Source organism: Ischnura elegans, chromosome 2 (genome assembly GCF_921293095.1).
Source record: "Ischnura elegans chromosome 2, ioIscEleg1.1, whole genome shotgun sequence".
NCBI classification, from domain to species: domain Eukaryota; kingdom Metazoa; phylum Arthropoda; class Insecta; order Odonata; family Coenagrionidae; genus Ischnura; species Ischnura elegans.
In genome coordinates, this window is record NC_060247.1 from 34,369,920 (window position 1) to 34,385,441 (window position 15,522).

Here is a 15,522-nt window from a genome sequence, read left to right on the forward strand (position 1 = left end):
AATTTTAGAAGTGAAGGCAATTGGGATAGCTCTCATTAGGTTCTAAATTTCAGACAGTCTCGGTTTTAGACTTCAACTCAACAAACCCATGCTTTGCCAACCATGAACAACATGCTTTCACATGTTCATATGGAGTTTGGATTCCATAACTTCACTCTATCATAGGCTTTAGAAGACCTGAGCTCCTCAAAATGGAATAGAGCACTTTATGAGCTTCAGTTTAAAATTTTATGAATGACACACACAAAAAATACATTTATTTTACAGTAACAGTCCCAGCAACTTCAGAAAAGATTGAGACTTTAACATCATATTCTTTTAACTTAGCCATACTTGATTTTTTACTGAACTTTGGATTTCATTAAAATTAAAATTGCCTCTCGAGCTGGTGTGTGGTAAAATTGACTCTCGAGACATGTTATTCCAAGAGCGTTTTCACATGATTGTTTTTTGGACATCAGCCAATTTATGTGGTTATCCCTTATCTTTTTGTTTTTTTATTTCAGAAAAGAAAATCTTTGTAAATTTAGCGTTACACTTTTTATAATTACTTAAAATTTTTAACAGAAAATTTTATTTCAATATATATGATTCCTAACAACTGAAATTAGTTTTTAACAACCTAAGGTTTATACATAAGTGGTCTGATACATGTGTAAAACAATTAATTAATATAATTCTAAAAAAAATGATCCATTAAATTTGGTGACTTCTCAGAAAAAAGGAATTTTGAAATTGTCTGTTAGGTTAAACTGAAAAATGTGGTGATGTTGATGAAAACAATTTTTTTTCAAAATCATTTACGTACCTATATGCAATGCTTGTATTTTGATATCCTAAAGTAATTTTATACCAATGTCGTATGAATGATGGACATATTTTTTGATACAATTGCTTCATAAAGTAAGCAATTCCATACAAAAAATTAGTAGCATAGTACTTCAATTAATTTATAGATTGAGAAATTAGCATTTTTATGAGTGAGGAAATACCTGGGTTCTTCCCAGTTTTAATAAATGTCTCAAATGGGTGGCTACACTGTGTTTAAAGGTCTCACACTGGTCCACGCAGGTAATGTCTATGGTTCGATATTTTTTTTCAGGCATTTCCAACCAAATTAAAGTATATGTGTATCTGCCTATCAGAAGTTATCTTTATGGAGGGCTTCATGCGAAAAATTTACAATTTCATCAATGGTTTAGAAATCCTTCATCTAATTGGTGAGTCTCTGACCTTGTAAGCATGGCTTTCTATGATATTAGTATATGTATATTTCAATTTGGATATGTACCTGATTCCCTGCTGTTACCTAACATTTGTATTTTCTTGTGGTTTTTAACAAATTTTGTTGTTTTCTTTAAACAGCACATGAACTTACTCTCCAACTAACCTAGAAAATCCTTGGAATTGTAGATCACACATTTCCAAATGGTACGTAATACTTTGAAATTTTATCATAATCACATATTATTGTAGCGATGATTCACTCCTTAAATGGCAATGGATGCTTAACTCAGTAATTTTAGAATAGAGTTGCAATCTGCAATCTGGCTTGAAAAATCTTCAGTCTCAACATTCATTACTAATGCACAATGCGTTGTTGCATGATTCGCTCTCTGAAAAGCATGAGAGGGAAGGCATGTGTGCACTTTTCAATGGGGCATCCCACCTTAATTCAACAAATTTTTCTCCCTTAAGATCTCAGATTTTGATGCAAATGTCTACATGGGTCTACAAACTAAACACCCTGGCACTGTTTTGTGAAGAAAAACATTGCGCTTTTAATGGAGACATTTTATTCATTTATTGCATTTTTACAGTCTTATATGCATTAAAATTATGCCATAAATCATGATTTATGACATAATTTTAATATAAGATTTTACATAAAATACTGAATGTGTTAAAAATTCATTAATAGCCCTTTCCTGTATTATTATACAATAGATTCCGGTTAATGGGTCCACCGGTTACTAGGGGCAGCCGTTTAATTGGGGGAAATCTAGAAGAACAGAGCCCAATAGAAGAATATCCTAGGGTTTTCTCCACTTAAACGGGACAGCATGCCGCTTTATTGGGCCATGAGTCGGCAACATTGACTCTATACTCGCGACGAAATTAAATTTTTTTCGTATTAAAATACATTTTTTTATATTCTCCTTCTTAAATTTAGTCTTATTTTACACAAGAGTACGTATACTTGCCTTATTCTTAAAGCTCTTGTAGTTATGCTATCGGTTATAGGATTCGAATTCTGTTTTCTGTCCCTGAGACCTCATTCAACATGGTGTTCTTTTAAGAGGAGAGGACTCCTGTGGCGATATTTGGGCTATAGATGATAGAATAAAACTGGGATGTTGAGAAAGAAGTGGCGAAACCCATGGTGAGGGTTTACGAACTAGTACAGGCCAATTTCTAGGGATTACTGGCCGATATCGAGCAGAGGAGATGAACAATGATGCTTACCAAGAGCTTTATGTGCCAATTTCAACTGACTCATGTGGTCTAACTCCTTTCCACTATACAACTGAGGTATGGCTATTATAAAACGTTGTGAGTTCATAGGAGTGGAAATTAAACAAACTGCCCAGGTTACTCGAGAATGCTTGTGCTGACAACATTTACAACATCGATGAAACGGGACTACCGAGCAGTATTACCAAGCAATACCAAATGACTATCATTGTTATAGTTATGCAGGACTAACGGGCTTCAAAAAAGCGATGGATCGCATTACTGTTTTGTGTTGCCCAAATGTTTTGGGAACTGATAAAAAACTCTTCTGGCTATTGGAAAAGTGCTAAGCCTCAGTGGTTAAAGGGTTAAGAATAAGCAGTTAACCAGTGGAGTACCACACCAATAGCAATGCATGGATGACTGCGAGCCTCTTGCGCAATGGTTGACCAGTAAGGATAAAAAATTAGCATGAAAATCAAGAAAGGTTCTTATCGTACTTGATAATTGTACGACGCATCCTAATTGGTCAAGTGATTAAAAAAATATTCAGTTGAAATTCTGCCCCCAAACACAACATCCATGGTGCAAGCAATGGATATTGGGATCACTAAAAGTTTGAAAACATTTTGCTGTGGGAAGTAAGTAGATTCTATTTTAGATTCTTTAGAAGATGACCTTCTGACATTGTTATCCACAACCAACGACGTACGTTCAAAGGTGAACCTTCGGCAGGCTGAAAACTGGCAAAATGTCACCAATCAAACAATTCAATATAGTTTTTTTTTCATTGCTGTTTCATTTTCGAATGCAGTTTTCAGCACTCCAGCAGAATCTGAAAGTGAATTTAACTCGATACTGCACCAAGTAAAAACCAATGAAAAGTTTGATAATATCTACTGCAATTTGGACTGCTATGGCACTAATGAAAACTGTGAGCATGATATTGTTGAAATCATACCATAGAGGTAACAAGGTGAAGCTGAAGGTGAGGGTAGTGATGGTGATGAAATCGCTACTGAGTGTAGCCGAGTGACATTTCAGGATAAAAGGACGTTCATTGAGGGGTTAAGACTCTTATTTATGCAGCGAAGGTAGCCCACAATGTCTTCATTATATGTCAATACCTCCACTGCACAAACGTTCAGCAATCTCCCACCGAATCAAATATGTTCATCTAGTAGCCCTAGTGGTACTAGATGAGCGGATTTGATTCGGTGGGCGAATGTCGAGCGCTTTTGCGGTGGAGGTATCCTTGACTGTGCCGACTTTGTCCAGTTCATTAAATTTTGTGCGAATTTATTTGACAAATCCTCAGACGAGGAGATACAATTTGAACAGTATGTACTCGCATGTTTATAAGTTAAAGAAATATTTAAGAATCACATATTCTTAAATAACTACCCGTGAATTTTTCTTTAATAGGACTTAGTAAAAGGCATTCATCCAGCATCGTCTGAGGGCGTGAAAAATATTTTCAACTAAGATTAAGAGAATTCTTGAAATTTTTTATTATTATTTAACTATTCTTGCTGGTTCATTAAGTATATTAATAGTTTAATAAACATTTTTTGCATTGTAAAAGTTATTTAGTCTTCTTTCCATCATTTCAACGTTTGTTTATGCCCATATTTAGGATAGTTCACCTAATTGGGACAGTCGCTTAATTGGGGCAAAGTGTGCCTGTCCCAATATGTCCCAATTAACCGGAATCTACTGTACTTAAATGTACGAAAAAAATTAATTAGCTTTTCGGAATACTCCATCTCAGAATTGGCCTAAACTTTTAGTTAAAACATAATGTAGACACATCTACCTTACTATTCCAAAAATAAAATTGAGTGGTAACCCATAGTTGGATAATTATAAAATATTACACATGTATTTACATACATATTATATAAAAATACATATACATATTTAATCATTTAGATTTTTCTCCTGGCATTCCAGCTCCCATATAGGAAATATGTACTTACAAACAAATCTTAAATAACTGCTCCAGACCATAGAAATATAACCTATAGCTTCAATTACAAACTGTCATTAACACCAATAATTGTTATATATTATTAAAAATATGCTTTCGATGAAATTTATGCAAGAGCAGTAACAAAGGATTGGATCAGACAAGCTGCATGTAGGACATGTTTCCTGCTTTGGTATTTTTCCACCAATGACCGTGACTCATAAAAGTTCACTTGTGTAAACTGTGCACCGGAAAAAATTTTTTATCCCAGCTATTTTGTAAACTCATAAAAATTTCTGTATCATTGGTAATTTTTACGACACATATGTTTCATATCCCCACGATATTAATGAAAAATTATCTATTTATTTCCAGGAACATATGAGAAAGTAGAAGAAGAAGAGGAAGAAATATATGAAGTAATCAATGTTCATAAGCTTAAGTCAGCAACACCAAACCTACGAGTAATAAATCTGTATGGAATCAACTTTGTAGATGACAGCCACATTGAAGCATTCAGCTCAAACTGTATTCAGGCATGTATAAATTAATACTCAATCCTAATCCCTTCAATAAAGATCAAAATTTTGTCGTGATAACTGTAACATCTGCTACTTAAAGCCAGCACTTCAATATGTTGTTGTTTTCTTGGGAAAGGTTCGTTAGTCAACGAATGTAAGATTTTCCTACAAGCTAGTCATTTCCTTTTTTCAATTAATATTTCTTTACCTGGTAACAGTTCAAACTTCCTATGTAATCCCTCCTTCTCACCATCTCTGCCCTCATTTTCCTGCAGTTATGAAACTGGTAAATGATATGGAAAACCTATCAAGAAAATACAAAATAAAAAAAATGAGAAAATATTGGAAGCTGAAGCTCTCCTATCAACCTATTCTATAACTCCTATCAGCTAATATTTTCATTCTTAAGATATTTATCTTTTCCTTAACACTCTATTACTTATTTATGGGATTTTAAATGAAGACCCTAAATCATTATGTTCCTCCAAACTAGATACATAATGGAGCTCCAAGCATTTTTCCTAGCCCTTGTATACATTAAAGGGCTTTACCTGAGTAAGACTTGCAAAGGAATAAATTATATTAACAGGAACCGTCTGTGGTAGTTGATAGAATAAGCCAGCTACAAGTCAAAACGACTGACATTTCCTAAGACATTAAATTGAGATTTATTAACACCTGCCAGCATTAATACTTGAGATATTTACATATCTATGCAATTTTAATGAATAATGAAATAACAAATGTAACTCTTTCATAAAAGGAGTCAAAAGTGAAGACCATACTCTACCGGTACAGAAGAGGAGATTTTAAATAATTCTGAGGGAAAAAAGTTCATACAAATTACAACTGGAATCAAAGTATGCATCTCTTAGGTGGCGACAGATATGTATTTGAATGATAGAGATGTCAACCATTTGCCCCTACATGCATGCAACACGTAGCACACACTGGGTGAGCCATATCTGAGCTTGTGTAATTTTTAATTGAAGGCAAACTGAGTTGATAACAATTGATCCTAGGACAATGATCTCAGCAGTTTTTCCCTCATGGAGAGCATCAACAAGTTATACACTTTTTTTCCAGCAACTGGCACCAAAAATACAAAATGTGTGGAGACTGTATTCTATATACACCCATGCCTCATATAGCGCAAGGGATACGTTCCTTGGGATTAGTCTTTGCGCTGTACGAATTTGTGTTATATGAGAGCGTTTTAACATTGGGAAGATAGGGATGCGTTCCTGGTAGCATAGGAGTTGGGTATCAAAATTCCTCTAAACCACATATATTCCTATTCATAGCCTTAGAAAACTTTATTCATGTAAACTTTTAAAGCTTAAAATATCTTTAAAGATGGTAGGTGTGCATTCAAATACTTTTATTCACATTAAAAAAAAATTCGTATGTGCTTTTGAAATTCCTTCCTGTTGTGCGGGTGGGCTAACATCTGCTATCTCAGGGAATTCGCAATGCATTGCCGGCAGTTGATGAATTTTCAAACCAGTCTAAAAACAATTATTGTGTCACCCAGGCCCCTTTGTCGCTCATCCAAATACAGCCTCGTGCTAATTTGAATACCATTTCATTGCTCGCGGAGTTTGTGAATGATTAATCATAACTGGCTTTAATTTTGGCCTTGAAATCTGACCCAGTTTTCCTTCCCTGAAAATGAATGAACGAGATTGCATTCTTTTCCAAAACAATATCGTCTCATCAACACTAAAAACTAGTTAAGGAGGAAAGGAGCCACTTTCAATCACAGCTTGGAGTTCATCAGAAAATGTTGCGGTGACTGCGCTATCAACACTTTCAGATTCACCTAATATCGCTGCACTGAAAATACCTGCTTGCCGTTTAAAATTCTGGGACCAACCAGAGTTTTCACTGAATGTCTCGGAGCGATTACCACCCTCGTCTTCTTGAACAGATTCACAATGAACTTTCCATACGTGTTGACTGCTTGGTTGAATTTTGTTCGGCTGAGGTCACTGATGTTTAAACTTCATCTTTATTCAGAATAAGGCATCGTGAGTTTAAACTTCCGCGCAATATCGCTTTGACGCTCTCCAGTTGCAATTGCAATAAATTACGTCTCAAAGCATATTGCTTAAAAAAAACTCATTACCACTAGCTCTACCCTTAATTACATAATGATCTAAATTAACTATTGTCATTCTGTTAAGGAGACGAGATAAATTACTCCGGTAGGCCAGCTATCTGTACCCGATGACGAGTAATGCTTTTGGCCACTGCACAGCAATGAATTTCAATTAATATGCAAACAAAAAATAAGATTTGAGGCAAGCAATACTATTCCTATGCGTAAAATGATAGCAATTTCATGTGTACTCAGCGCAAGTTCATGTTTTATCATGAGAGCGTTAAAGTTTTTTGATTAGGCTACACTGCATTGCAATGTTTCCCCGAGGAACGAATTTGCACTATATCGACATTGCGCTAATCGAAATTGTGCTCTATGAGGCATAGTTGTAGTTGGTTATTATTTCATTTGTAGCATTTTTATACAAAATATATTGTACTAAAATGTTTGCATACGCGAATAATAATTTCACAAATACACATATGGTACCTAAAATATAACATTAAGAAAAAAACAGAAGTTTTCCTTAACCATATTCATAATGATATCCTTATTTTCAGCTGGAGTGCCTAGCAGTTAATTTTTGCCCCAAAGTAACTGGCTCCAGCCTTAAATCCTTGTTCCAAAGAAGCAGAAGGCTCAGATGCCTTCTAATGAACCAAACTTGTAAGTAATTGAGTATTTATGATCACACATTATTTTCTTTCCTATCGTATTAGGTGGCAAGACTGCATATTTCTAGCCCAGGTGAACTATTTCTTTTATGTGATGAGTACAATGTGAGGGATACTGGGAATTTAAACAATTCAATTCTTCTTCATCGATTAAATTACGTATAGAAAATTTTTAATTAAGAATAGATATTTATTATTTATGAGGAAAACTTTGAAGGTAAGATAAAAAAATTGTATGATAGTTAAAAAAATAAGTAATTTCTTGAATGCGAGGATGGGAATTGTTTGCAGTAGAGTGTAGTTAATTTTTGTACTAAATTAATGGAGACGCACCTAATATTCAATGTGAAATATGATCCTGTGTATTCCCAACAAGTTGAATAAATTCCTCTTTGAATTTCCATGAGGGTAGGTCCTTAAGTGTAGCTAAAGGAGTTGTATCGCAATTATCACTTGACTTCACACAACACATTCAGACAAGATTATGAAGTGCTATAATTTGTGCCCAAGGTCCTTTACATCTAGTTCTTGTTGACCATGAAGAGGGATGGGGTAGGTCTTGGAGGGTTGAATAAATGAGTACTATGGGACAAATGGCAAACTTGGATGCATGTGAATTATCAAATTATGAGATGCCTTACGCAGAAAAAAATAAGGGATCTCATATAAGACTATAATTGCGGAAATAAAGCACTTTCCTCTGAGGCTGCTTTCAGACAATCCAGTGCACACTGCGTACTCAATTGCACACCGTCAACAATCGTCAGCATGTCTTAGAGCCCATATAAATTTACGTGTCAAACTACACTGATTTGTGCCAGATGGAAATATGGTGCCTATGGGATATTTTGATGTTTCCGAAGGCACCCCTAAGAGCCCATGGTTATTTCAAGTCACAATGCTGTGCCACCTAAAGTAGATGACAAAAAGTTGGATCATGTGAAACCAGCCTTAGCCTAACTGAACCTATAATGTTTTTTAAAACTTGAATTTTTTTCACTGCCCCCAGCCCTAGTCAGTGAGCATGTGATGCAAGTGGAGTGGGAGAAGACGGCAATACAAGAACTGGACATAACAGCAACTGATCTGTCGACAGAATGCCTAATTGATATGCTGACAAGGATTCCTGCATTAAGATTCTTATCTGCGGGACAACTCAATGGATTTAATGACTCGGTAAGCTGAATGTGTGATTATATATTGGGCGCTATCAACATTGATTATTTCTTAAAAGCCTCTATATAGATAGGATTCTAAATATTTTGTACAATGGATATCAGTGGATCTCTCCCTACTTGTCTTAAAAATTGAACCAATTTCCCAATTTCGATACTCTGTACATGTGAATAAGGTGCATAAAGATATATGTATGAGGAAAGTTAAGGAAAGGAGGTTGAAAGGAAGTATTGAGGAAAAGTATTTGATGTCTTCCAATGAACTATGGTGATAGATTTTTCTCCTCATGGCATCAACTAGCCCTATGGATGATAGATATAAGTATTAAATGATAGAAATGTTGGCTTAGTTGGAGAGTCTTACCGATTCCGAAGCTTGTGACAAATTATTTAAGGTTGAAAGGTGTGTCACGGCAAATTTTATTAACCCTCATATGGATTCTCTGTGCCTTAGCAGCACCAATAGTTTTAAAAATGATTTAAAATTTTCCACTCCCGTGGATCAATGTGAAATTTTCAGTAGTCTATTTTTTATTCTTTCTGAGTCTACAAATATATTTTTGTTTTTAAAGTGTGGATAGTTTTCATTTTATTGCCCTCTAATGAGAAAAGTTACGTTGTTGTATTTACGGCGCCAAGAATTTCCGTGCTGCTACATCGGGGAATGCACTCTTAATGCTAATTCAAAGTTAATATGTTTCATATGATATGCTATAATGTATTTATAATCAAAGTATTTAAACTTTATAAAGAAATGACATCTTTTAATAAAAGGGATATATTACTATACCAATTTTGCTTTGTCTTTTAGCCAAGAAGCATAATGTTTGCCTCTTTGTTTTATAATGCTCATTGACAAAACTTCATCTATTTGAAAGAATAACTTTTAAAAACTCATGGTAATTGGCTATCTTAATGATGTTTTCTCCATAGCCTACAACACAGTAGAGAACCTTCTCCACTCCATGTCCCTTCTCCACATCTGCGTACCTGCTGTGGTGATGGTCACCTTTAGGGAAATCCCAGGGTTACTATGTATAGAATTACACCAAGTGGCGATTCTAAGAAAATTTTATTACAATGAGTTCTCAGATTTTGTAGAATAATGCTTCTTTACCTTTGTGTGGAAATTTCTCGTTGAATGAGTAGCTGTAGCTTGTCAGGAGATTCAGAAGTTTTACCGAGCTTTGCGAAGAACATATCGCACTGTTACTGTAATACGTGTTGTGCCATTCATTCAAAAATATTAATTTGTGGCTGAGATAGTTTACACAAAATTGCTGGCATTAATATTATTTCCTGGGACGTTACTGTTTACCACTGGAGTGAAATCAAACCAAGTAACCAATTATATGATAGAATATAATTTCTTTTTCCTGAGAATTAGTTCGGTATTTTCATGGTGAACAAGTAAATCAACAATTTACCATGTAGTGAAAATTTGTAAACATATTTCCATTTATGTAAGATTTAACACTTTCCCGGCGAACAAAATGTAAAAACTCTTCTCAGGATACTGTGCGGGTAAGATTATATGAGAGCGCCGAGGTTTCGGGTACTAACTCGCTACCCATTCTCAGGGCTACTGACAGAAAATTTGAAGTGACCGTTGAAGCTTAGCATTAGGAGGGGCCGGATTGGTCGAGTCCCGATTGTTGTCGCGGAGGACCGTGGACCAGCGTAGACTTAGCTCTGGCAAGCATAACTCTTTTAAGGGTTCTATTCCAAGAGCTGTTGATTGAAAATCCGGAGTCTGTTTACATTCTTATTCTCAAGTCTTATTTCAATAGCCTCTTTGGTTAAACGATCCAAGAATTGATTTGATCACCATAAAACTCTGGTGTCATCCCACCGTATTTTATGGTCCTCATCCAGGCTATGCTCGACTATGGCTGATTTTTCCGGTTGACCAAGTCGGAAATGGCTTTGATGTTCTTTAAGACAAGTAGATATTGTTCGCCCAGTCTCCCCCACGTAGACATTACCACACTCACAGGGGATTTTATAAACTCTAGGAGTCATAAGGCCAATTGGATATTTTACACAGATGAGGCGGTCTCTTAAACTTGTCATAGGTCGATGGATGGTTTCGATACTATACCTCCTCAAAACCCTAGAAATTTTGCCCGATATCGTGGAAATATAGGGTAAAAAGGCCCTGGCTGTCGGTTTAGGTTGGTCTTCCTTCATAACCGAGCCCTTTGCAGTTTCGGAGGATTTTCTGAAGGCCAAAGAGATATGCCGCTCTCCGTACCCATTTTGGCGGAGGGTATTCTTAAGATAGTCCAATTCCGAAGGAAGACTCTCCGCGTCGGAAATTGCTCTCGCACGATGTATCAGGGTGGAAAGAACAGCTTCACGTTGGGAAGGATGATGGTGACTATGGCCATTGAGGTACAGATCTGTATGTGTAGGTTTACGAAAGACACTATGACTATGGCAACAACAATCGGGACTCGACCAATCCGGCCCCTCCTAATGCTGAGCTTCAACGGTCACTTCAACTTTTCTGTCAGTAGCCGTGAGAATGGGTAGCGAGTTGGTACCCTAAACGTCGGCGCTCTCATATAATCTTACCCACACGGTATCCTGAGAAGAGTTTTTACATATTTCCATTTCTTTGTGTGCTCAAATGCACATAGATGTTATTTGTCGGGTTTTACTTATGTGAAGGGGTGAGCGTGGAGGAGAATCGTGGGCTATACCACGGAGGTTGTTTTGAGATGAAGGGGTGGAGATACATGGTGGTGTGTTGACTGCCCAAGGATCAGAGTACCAGGATTGTTAGGCCAGGTAAGCGGAGAAAATCTGTATTGTGAAAAAGATTGAGAGGGCAAGGAGGCAATTAGATACAATGGACTGCTCTTTCTTTATACTTACATTGCTGCATGAGGGATAGGGAACAAATGCCTAGTCAAAACGCCCCACGGTGGCACTACCTTCATTCCAAGGTCTAGCTCAGGTGGATTCATTAAGGATGAGGAGAAGTTCAATCAATTTTTGCAGGGGGAAGGAAGTAAAGTAGGGGGTCGAAGACGAATAAGGAAGCTTAGTGAGAAAGTATGTACGGTCTCAATGTTTGGGTCAGTGAAACGCTACAGAAAGAAAAGGTGAGGGGAGTCCTCCCAGCATGAGGGTATTTTTTTCACCCCAAAACACTTGCTCTTCTTCCATCAGTCCCTCACACAGAGCTGTACCGAGAAAATAAATGCCTGCTCCTTCCTCCTTACCACCTATAACCCAAACTTCTTAGAAATAATTACATATTTGGATTGCCCACCAATCCAGAAGAAAAACCTCACCCGCTACACTCCCCGGCATCACAATAACCTGTCCATCTCTAAGGAATCGTACTCAGTGAGGGAATGGGTTCCACTGTAGGCAAAAAATACTGGCTCCTCTAGTCCCACCTCTAAAGCAATGCTGGATTCTTTGACACATCAATGATTATCCCACATTCTTTATATTTCAAAACTCATCTGACTATATTTTTAGAACTTGCGGTATACAAGCTCCCAGAATACTGGTAACATTTGTCTTGATCGTCAGAATCCTATAAAAATCATGAAAGTAACATTCATCTCTTCTAACTTCACCTACACCTTTTCAATCATTAACGTTAAAGAACTCAGCCTTCCGGGGTACACTTCAAAGATATCACATGTGGATGGACGCAGTGAAGTGAAATATATCACATGGACACACACAAATTTTATTCCATCCTCATTTTTAGTATTAATATACATAAAAAATAAGACAATGTACACATTAAAAAGCCAAGTTTATCCATCGCTGTATATCAGAAAAAAATATATAAAACAATCACTACACACGAAATTAAAACTTTCATTTGAATATAACTGACAAAAGGAACAGAAATAGAGAGTATAATGGCAAGAAATAGCGCGTTAAAGAGCGTTTGCTATAATTTCTGCTATAAAGGGTTAAATCCAGCAAAATACAATGAGAATTAAGAAAATAGATGTCACTAACATTATCAATCAGAAAAATGCCAATTTTTAAAGTTAATAACAAAATATCACACAGCACCGCTGTAATGCCAACAACGTAACTAAATTCGTAAATCCGCGAGGGTTTAATCATAAAAAAATGTTTAGCCCCAAATTCCAAGAACCCAGCAGTTTCATATCAACTAAGGATTAAGCTTTCATTTCCTAAAATTCTGCGAATAGAATTTTAAAATTGTGTGACTTTCTGATCTTCTTAAAGATATTTAATTGAGGAAACATTGTGCCAAAATATGTATAATATACATTTTCAAGTAAAAATAGATAGAGCCCATCAGGAAATGAAAACAAGGAAGTGGTAGGCATGGGCATAATCCTCTTTGAGCGTCTGAACAATTTAATCTCGGTTTAGTTAAAAAAATTCAATTTTGATACTTAAGCAAGGGTAAGGTGCAGAAAGAGAGGACAATAGAAGTCTTAACAATTCCGGAAGTCTTAAGCTTTCATTTGGTAACAGCATTCACTGAAACAAAAGTATGCCGAATTTGATGTTAAGTTATGAGGGCAATAGTTACCCATTAATATTTTAAAATAATAATTGCCCATGCCGATTATTATTTTAAAATACTATTTTATACGAGTAATGCTTGAAATAATTATGCACTGTGACTTTGAACCAAATGTAAATTTTGGTTACTCCCAGGGTAAGTCTCCACCAATGAAGTACATTTATACTTCATATTTGATGTTAATGTATCATTGGTAACCATCATAAATGCATTTCACAGGTACATTGGTAAAAATGGATAGAAAAAAAATGTTTATGAAGATTAATTTTCTCATCTGAATACCAATGAAAAAGAAAACTTTTGGCATGAAAATTTTAATCAATGTATGAAATTTTTCTAAAAGAATTAGGGGATAAATTACAAATAATTAAGGAATTGCTACTCAATATTTAATGAAAATGATATGGTTCCTTTGCTATTCTAGGTAATCAAGGCTTTCATGGAAATGGGAAATCCAAGAAATCTTGTGGCACTAGATTTGGATGCTTCAGATAACCTTAGTGACGATGCCCTACACCGATTTTTGTCTCGCCATGGACACCAGCTACATGGCCTAGCTCTTTCAGGAATGCCTCACATCACTGATCAACTTTGGCAGTCAGTCCTCCCTATCCTAAACAATGCAAAGTAAGAGTCAAGAAGAAAATTTCATAACTGTCACAGCTTACTTCAAAAAGTTGTTAGGTACCTGATTCAATACTGCACTAAAAACATATACAAAATTGAATTAATTTCTAACATTAGTTAAATCTGTCTTGAATACACAGTCTTTCCAGACCACTTTGAATTCATCAGTAAAGAATACTTAATTTAACAATCTCTCTAATTACTTTTTATTGAAATAAGATAGTGAACATGTTAGTTTTTGGGAAAATTACCCTAAGATATTACATATACCAATCGAGAGGCTTAGTTGTTGAATTAAAGTTAATTTCAAGTGAACCCTTTAGGCTGAGAAAATATTATCTTTATGTACTGGCATTATATATGCAAAGCACTTTTAATAAATTCATTGTTTGACCAGTAAATCAGCTTAACCTGGATCCGCCCAATGTAACATAAATGTCACACCCTGTATCGCTCCACTGTAATGGCTCTTGCATCGTTCGGGCACGGTATATTGTTGTGTTTTATACCTTATAAGAAAGAGGAAGCTAAGTGCTTCAATTCAAGGTAAGAATTGTCAAGTGAGAGTGAAGACCTATCCTTTGAGTACCCCTGGTACTTATGCGCCTTCCCTAGACACTAAAAATGGACGTTCGCTTTGTGTAAATATTTATTTTTTTCATTAACTATATGCGCTACAGCGACAATTTTTGGTATGTATCAACATAATGATACAAAATTATTAATAATACATTAATATGTTTGGTATTGCTTTCCATTTCTGTAATATACTCTGATAAATGTTGCTGTGACATAAATGTCACATTGGGCGGATCCCTATGCAAATCTTCAAAGTTTCGAATTCTATGCTCTAGTTAGAATTTATTCCATTTTCAACGTTTTTTCCTTCGTATTCCCGCCAAAAGACTTATTATTTATCAATTAGTCGATAATTTTGCATTTATTAACTTTTATTCCGGTAATTACTTTTGAATATAATTTTTTAATATTAGGGATATCGATAGCTCAGAGATATTACACTGTGTGAAGCCAAATAGCTTCCGGAAAACGAAGACTTTGACGAAGTACAATATACCTTGAGCTACCAGAAGCAGCAATTGTCACTGATGAGGACATTGCAGATGACCAGGCTGGTGGACTTGTGGAAAATTTAACGGGAAGACAACTTCGGGCAAGAGTGGAGCTTGTTTTGCAGCTTGATAATGATAATACTAATGAATTTCAAGAGAAGTCCTGAAGTATTTCGGTACCAGTTAGATGTAAGGAAAAGGATTCGAAGTCAACGAAGCTTACATCACTTCTCCAATAGAAAAAAGTAAAAAGAGAAGCTGCCAATTTGCGACAAGAAGGTCATTTTGTAAGAAATAGGTTATTCCCCGAAACAGATCTTCCTGAATAGAGGGAAAAATTAGGTGTAGAAATATTTTAGTTTTTTCGGATGACATTCTTTTTTCTCATGGC

General features: G+C 35.7%; 1 protein-coding gene across 4 annotated transcripts in view; it reads left to right on the forward strand.

Annotated features, from left to right (window-relative positions):
• LOC124153593 (F-box/LRR-repeat protein fbxl-1) overlaps positions 1 to 15,522 on the forward strand; it is a 165,724-nt gene that overhangs the window by 144,311 nt on the left and 5,891 nt on the right. For all 4 annotated transcript variants that reach the window (XM_046526866.1, XM_046526867.1, XM_046526865.1 and 1 more), the window contains 5 exons: positions 1,103 to 1,220; positions 4,799 to 4,959; positions 7,609 to 7,714; positions 8,732 to 8,898; positions 13,859 to 14,061. In XM_046526866.1, coding sequence (XP_046382822.1) covers positions 1,103 to 1,220; positions 4,799 to 4,959; positions 7,609 to 7,714; positions 8,732 to 8,898; positions 13,859 to 14,061 — 755 coding nt within the window. The remainder of the gene's footprint in view (positions 1 to 1,102; positions 1,221 to 4,798; positions 4,960 to 7,608; positions 7,715 to 8,731; positions 8,899 to 13,858; positions 14,062 to 15,522) is intronic.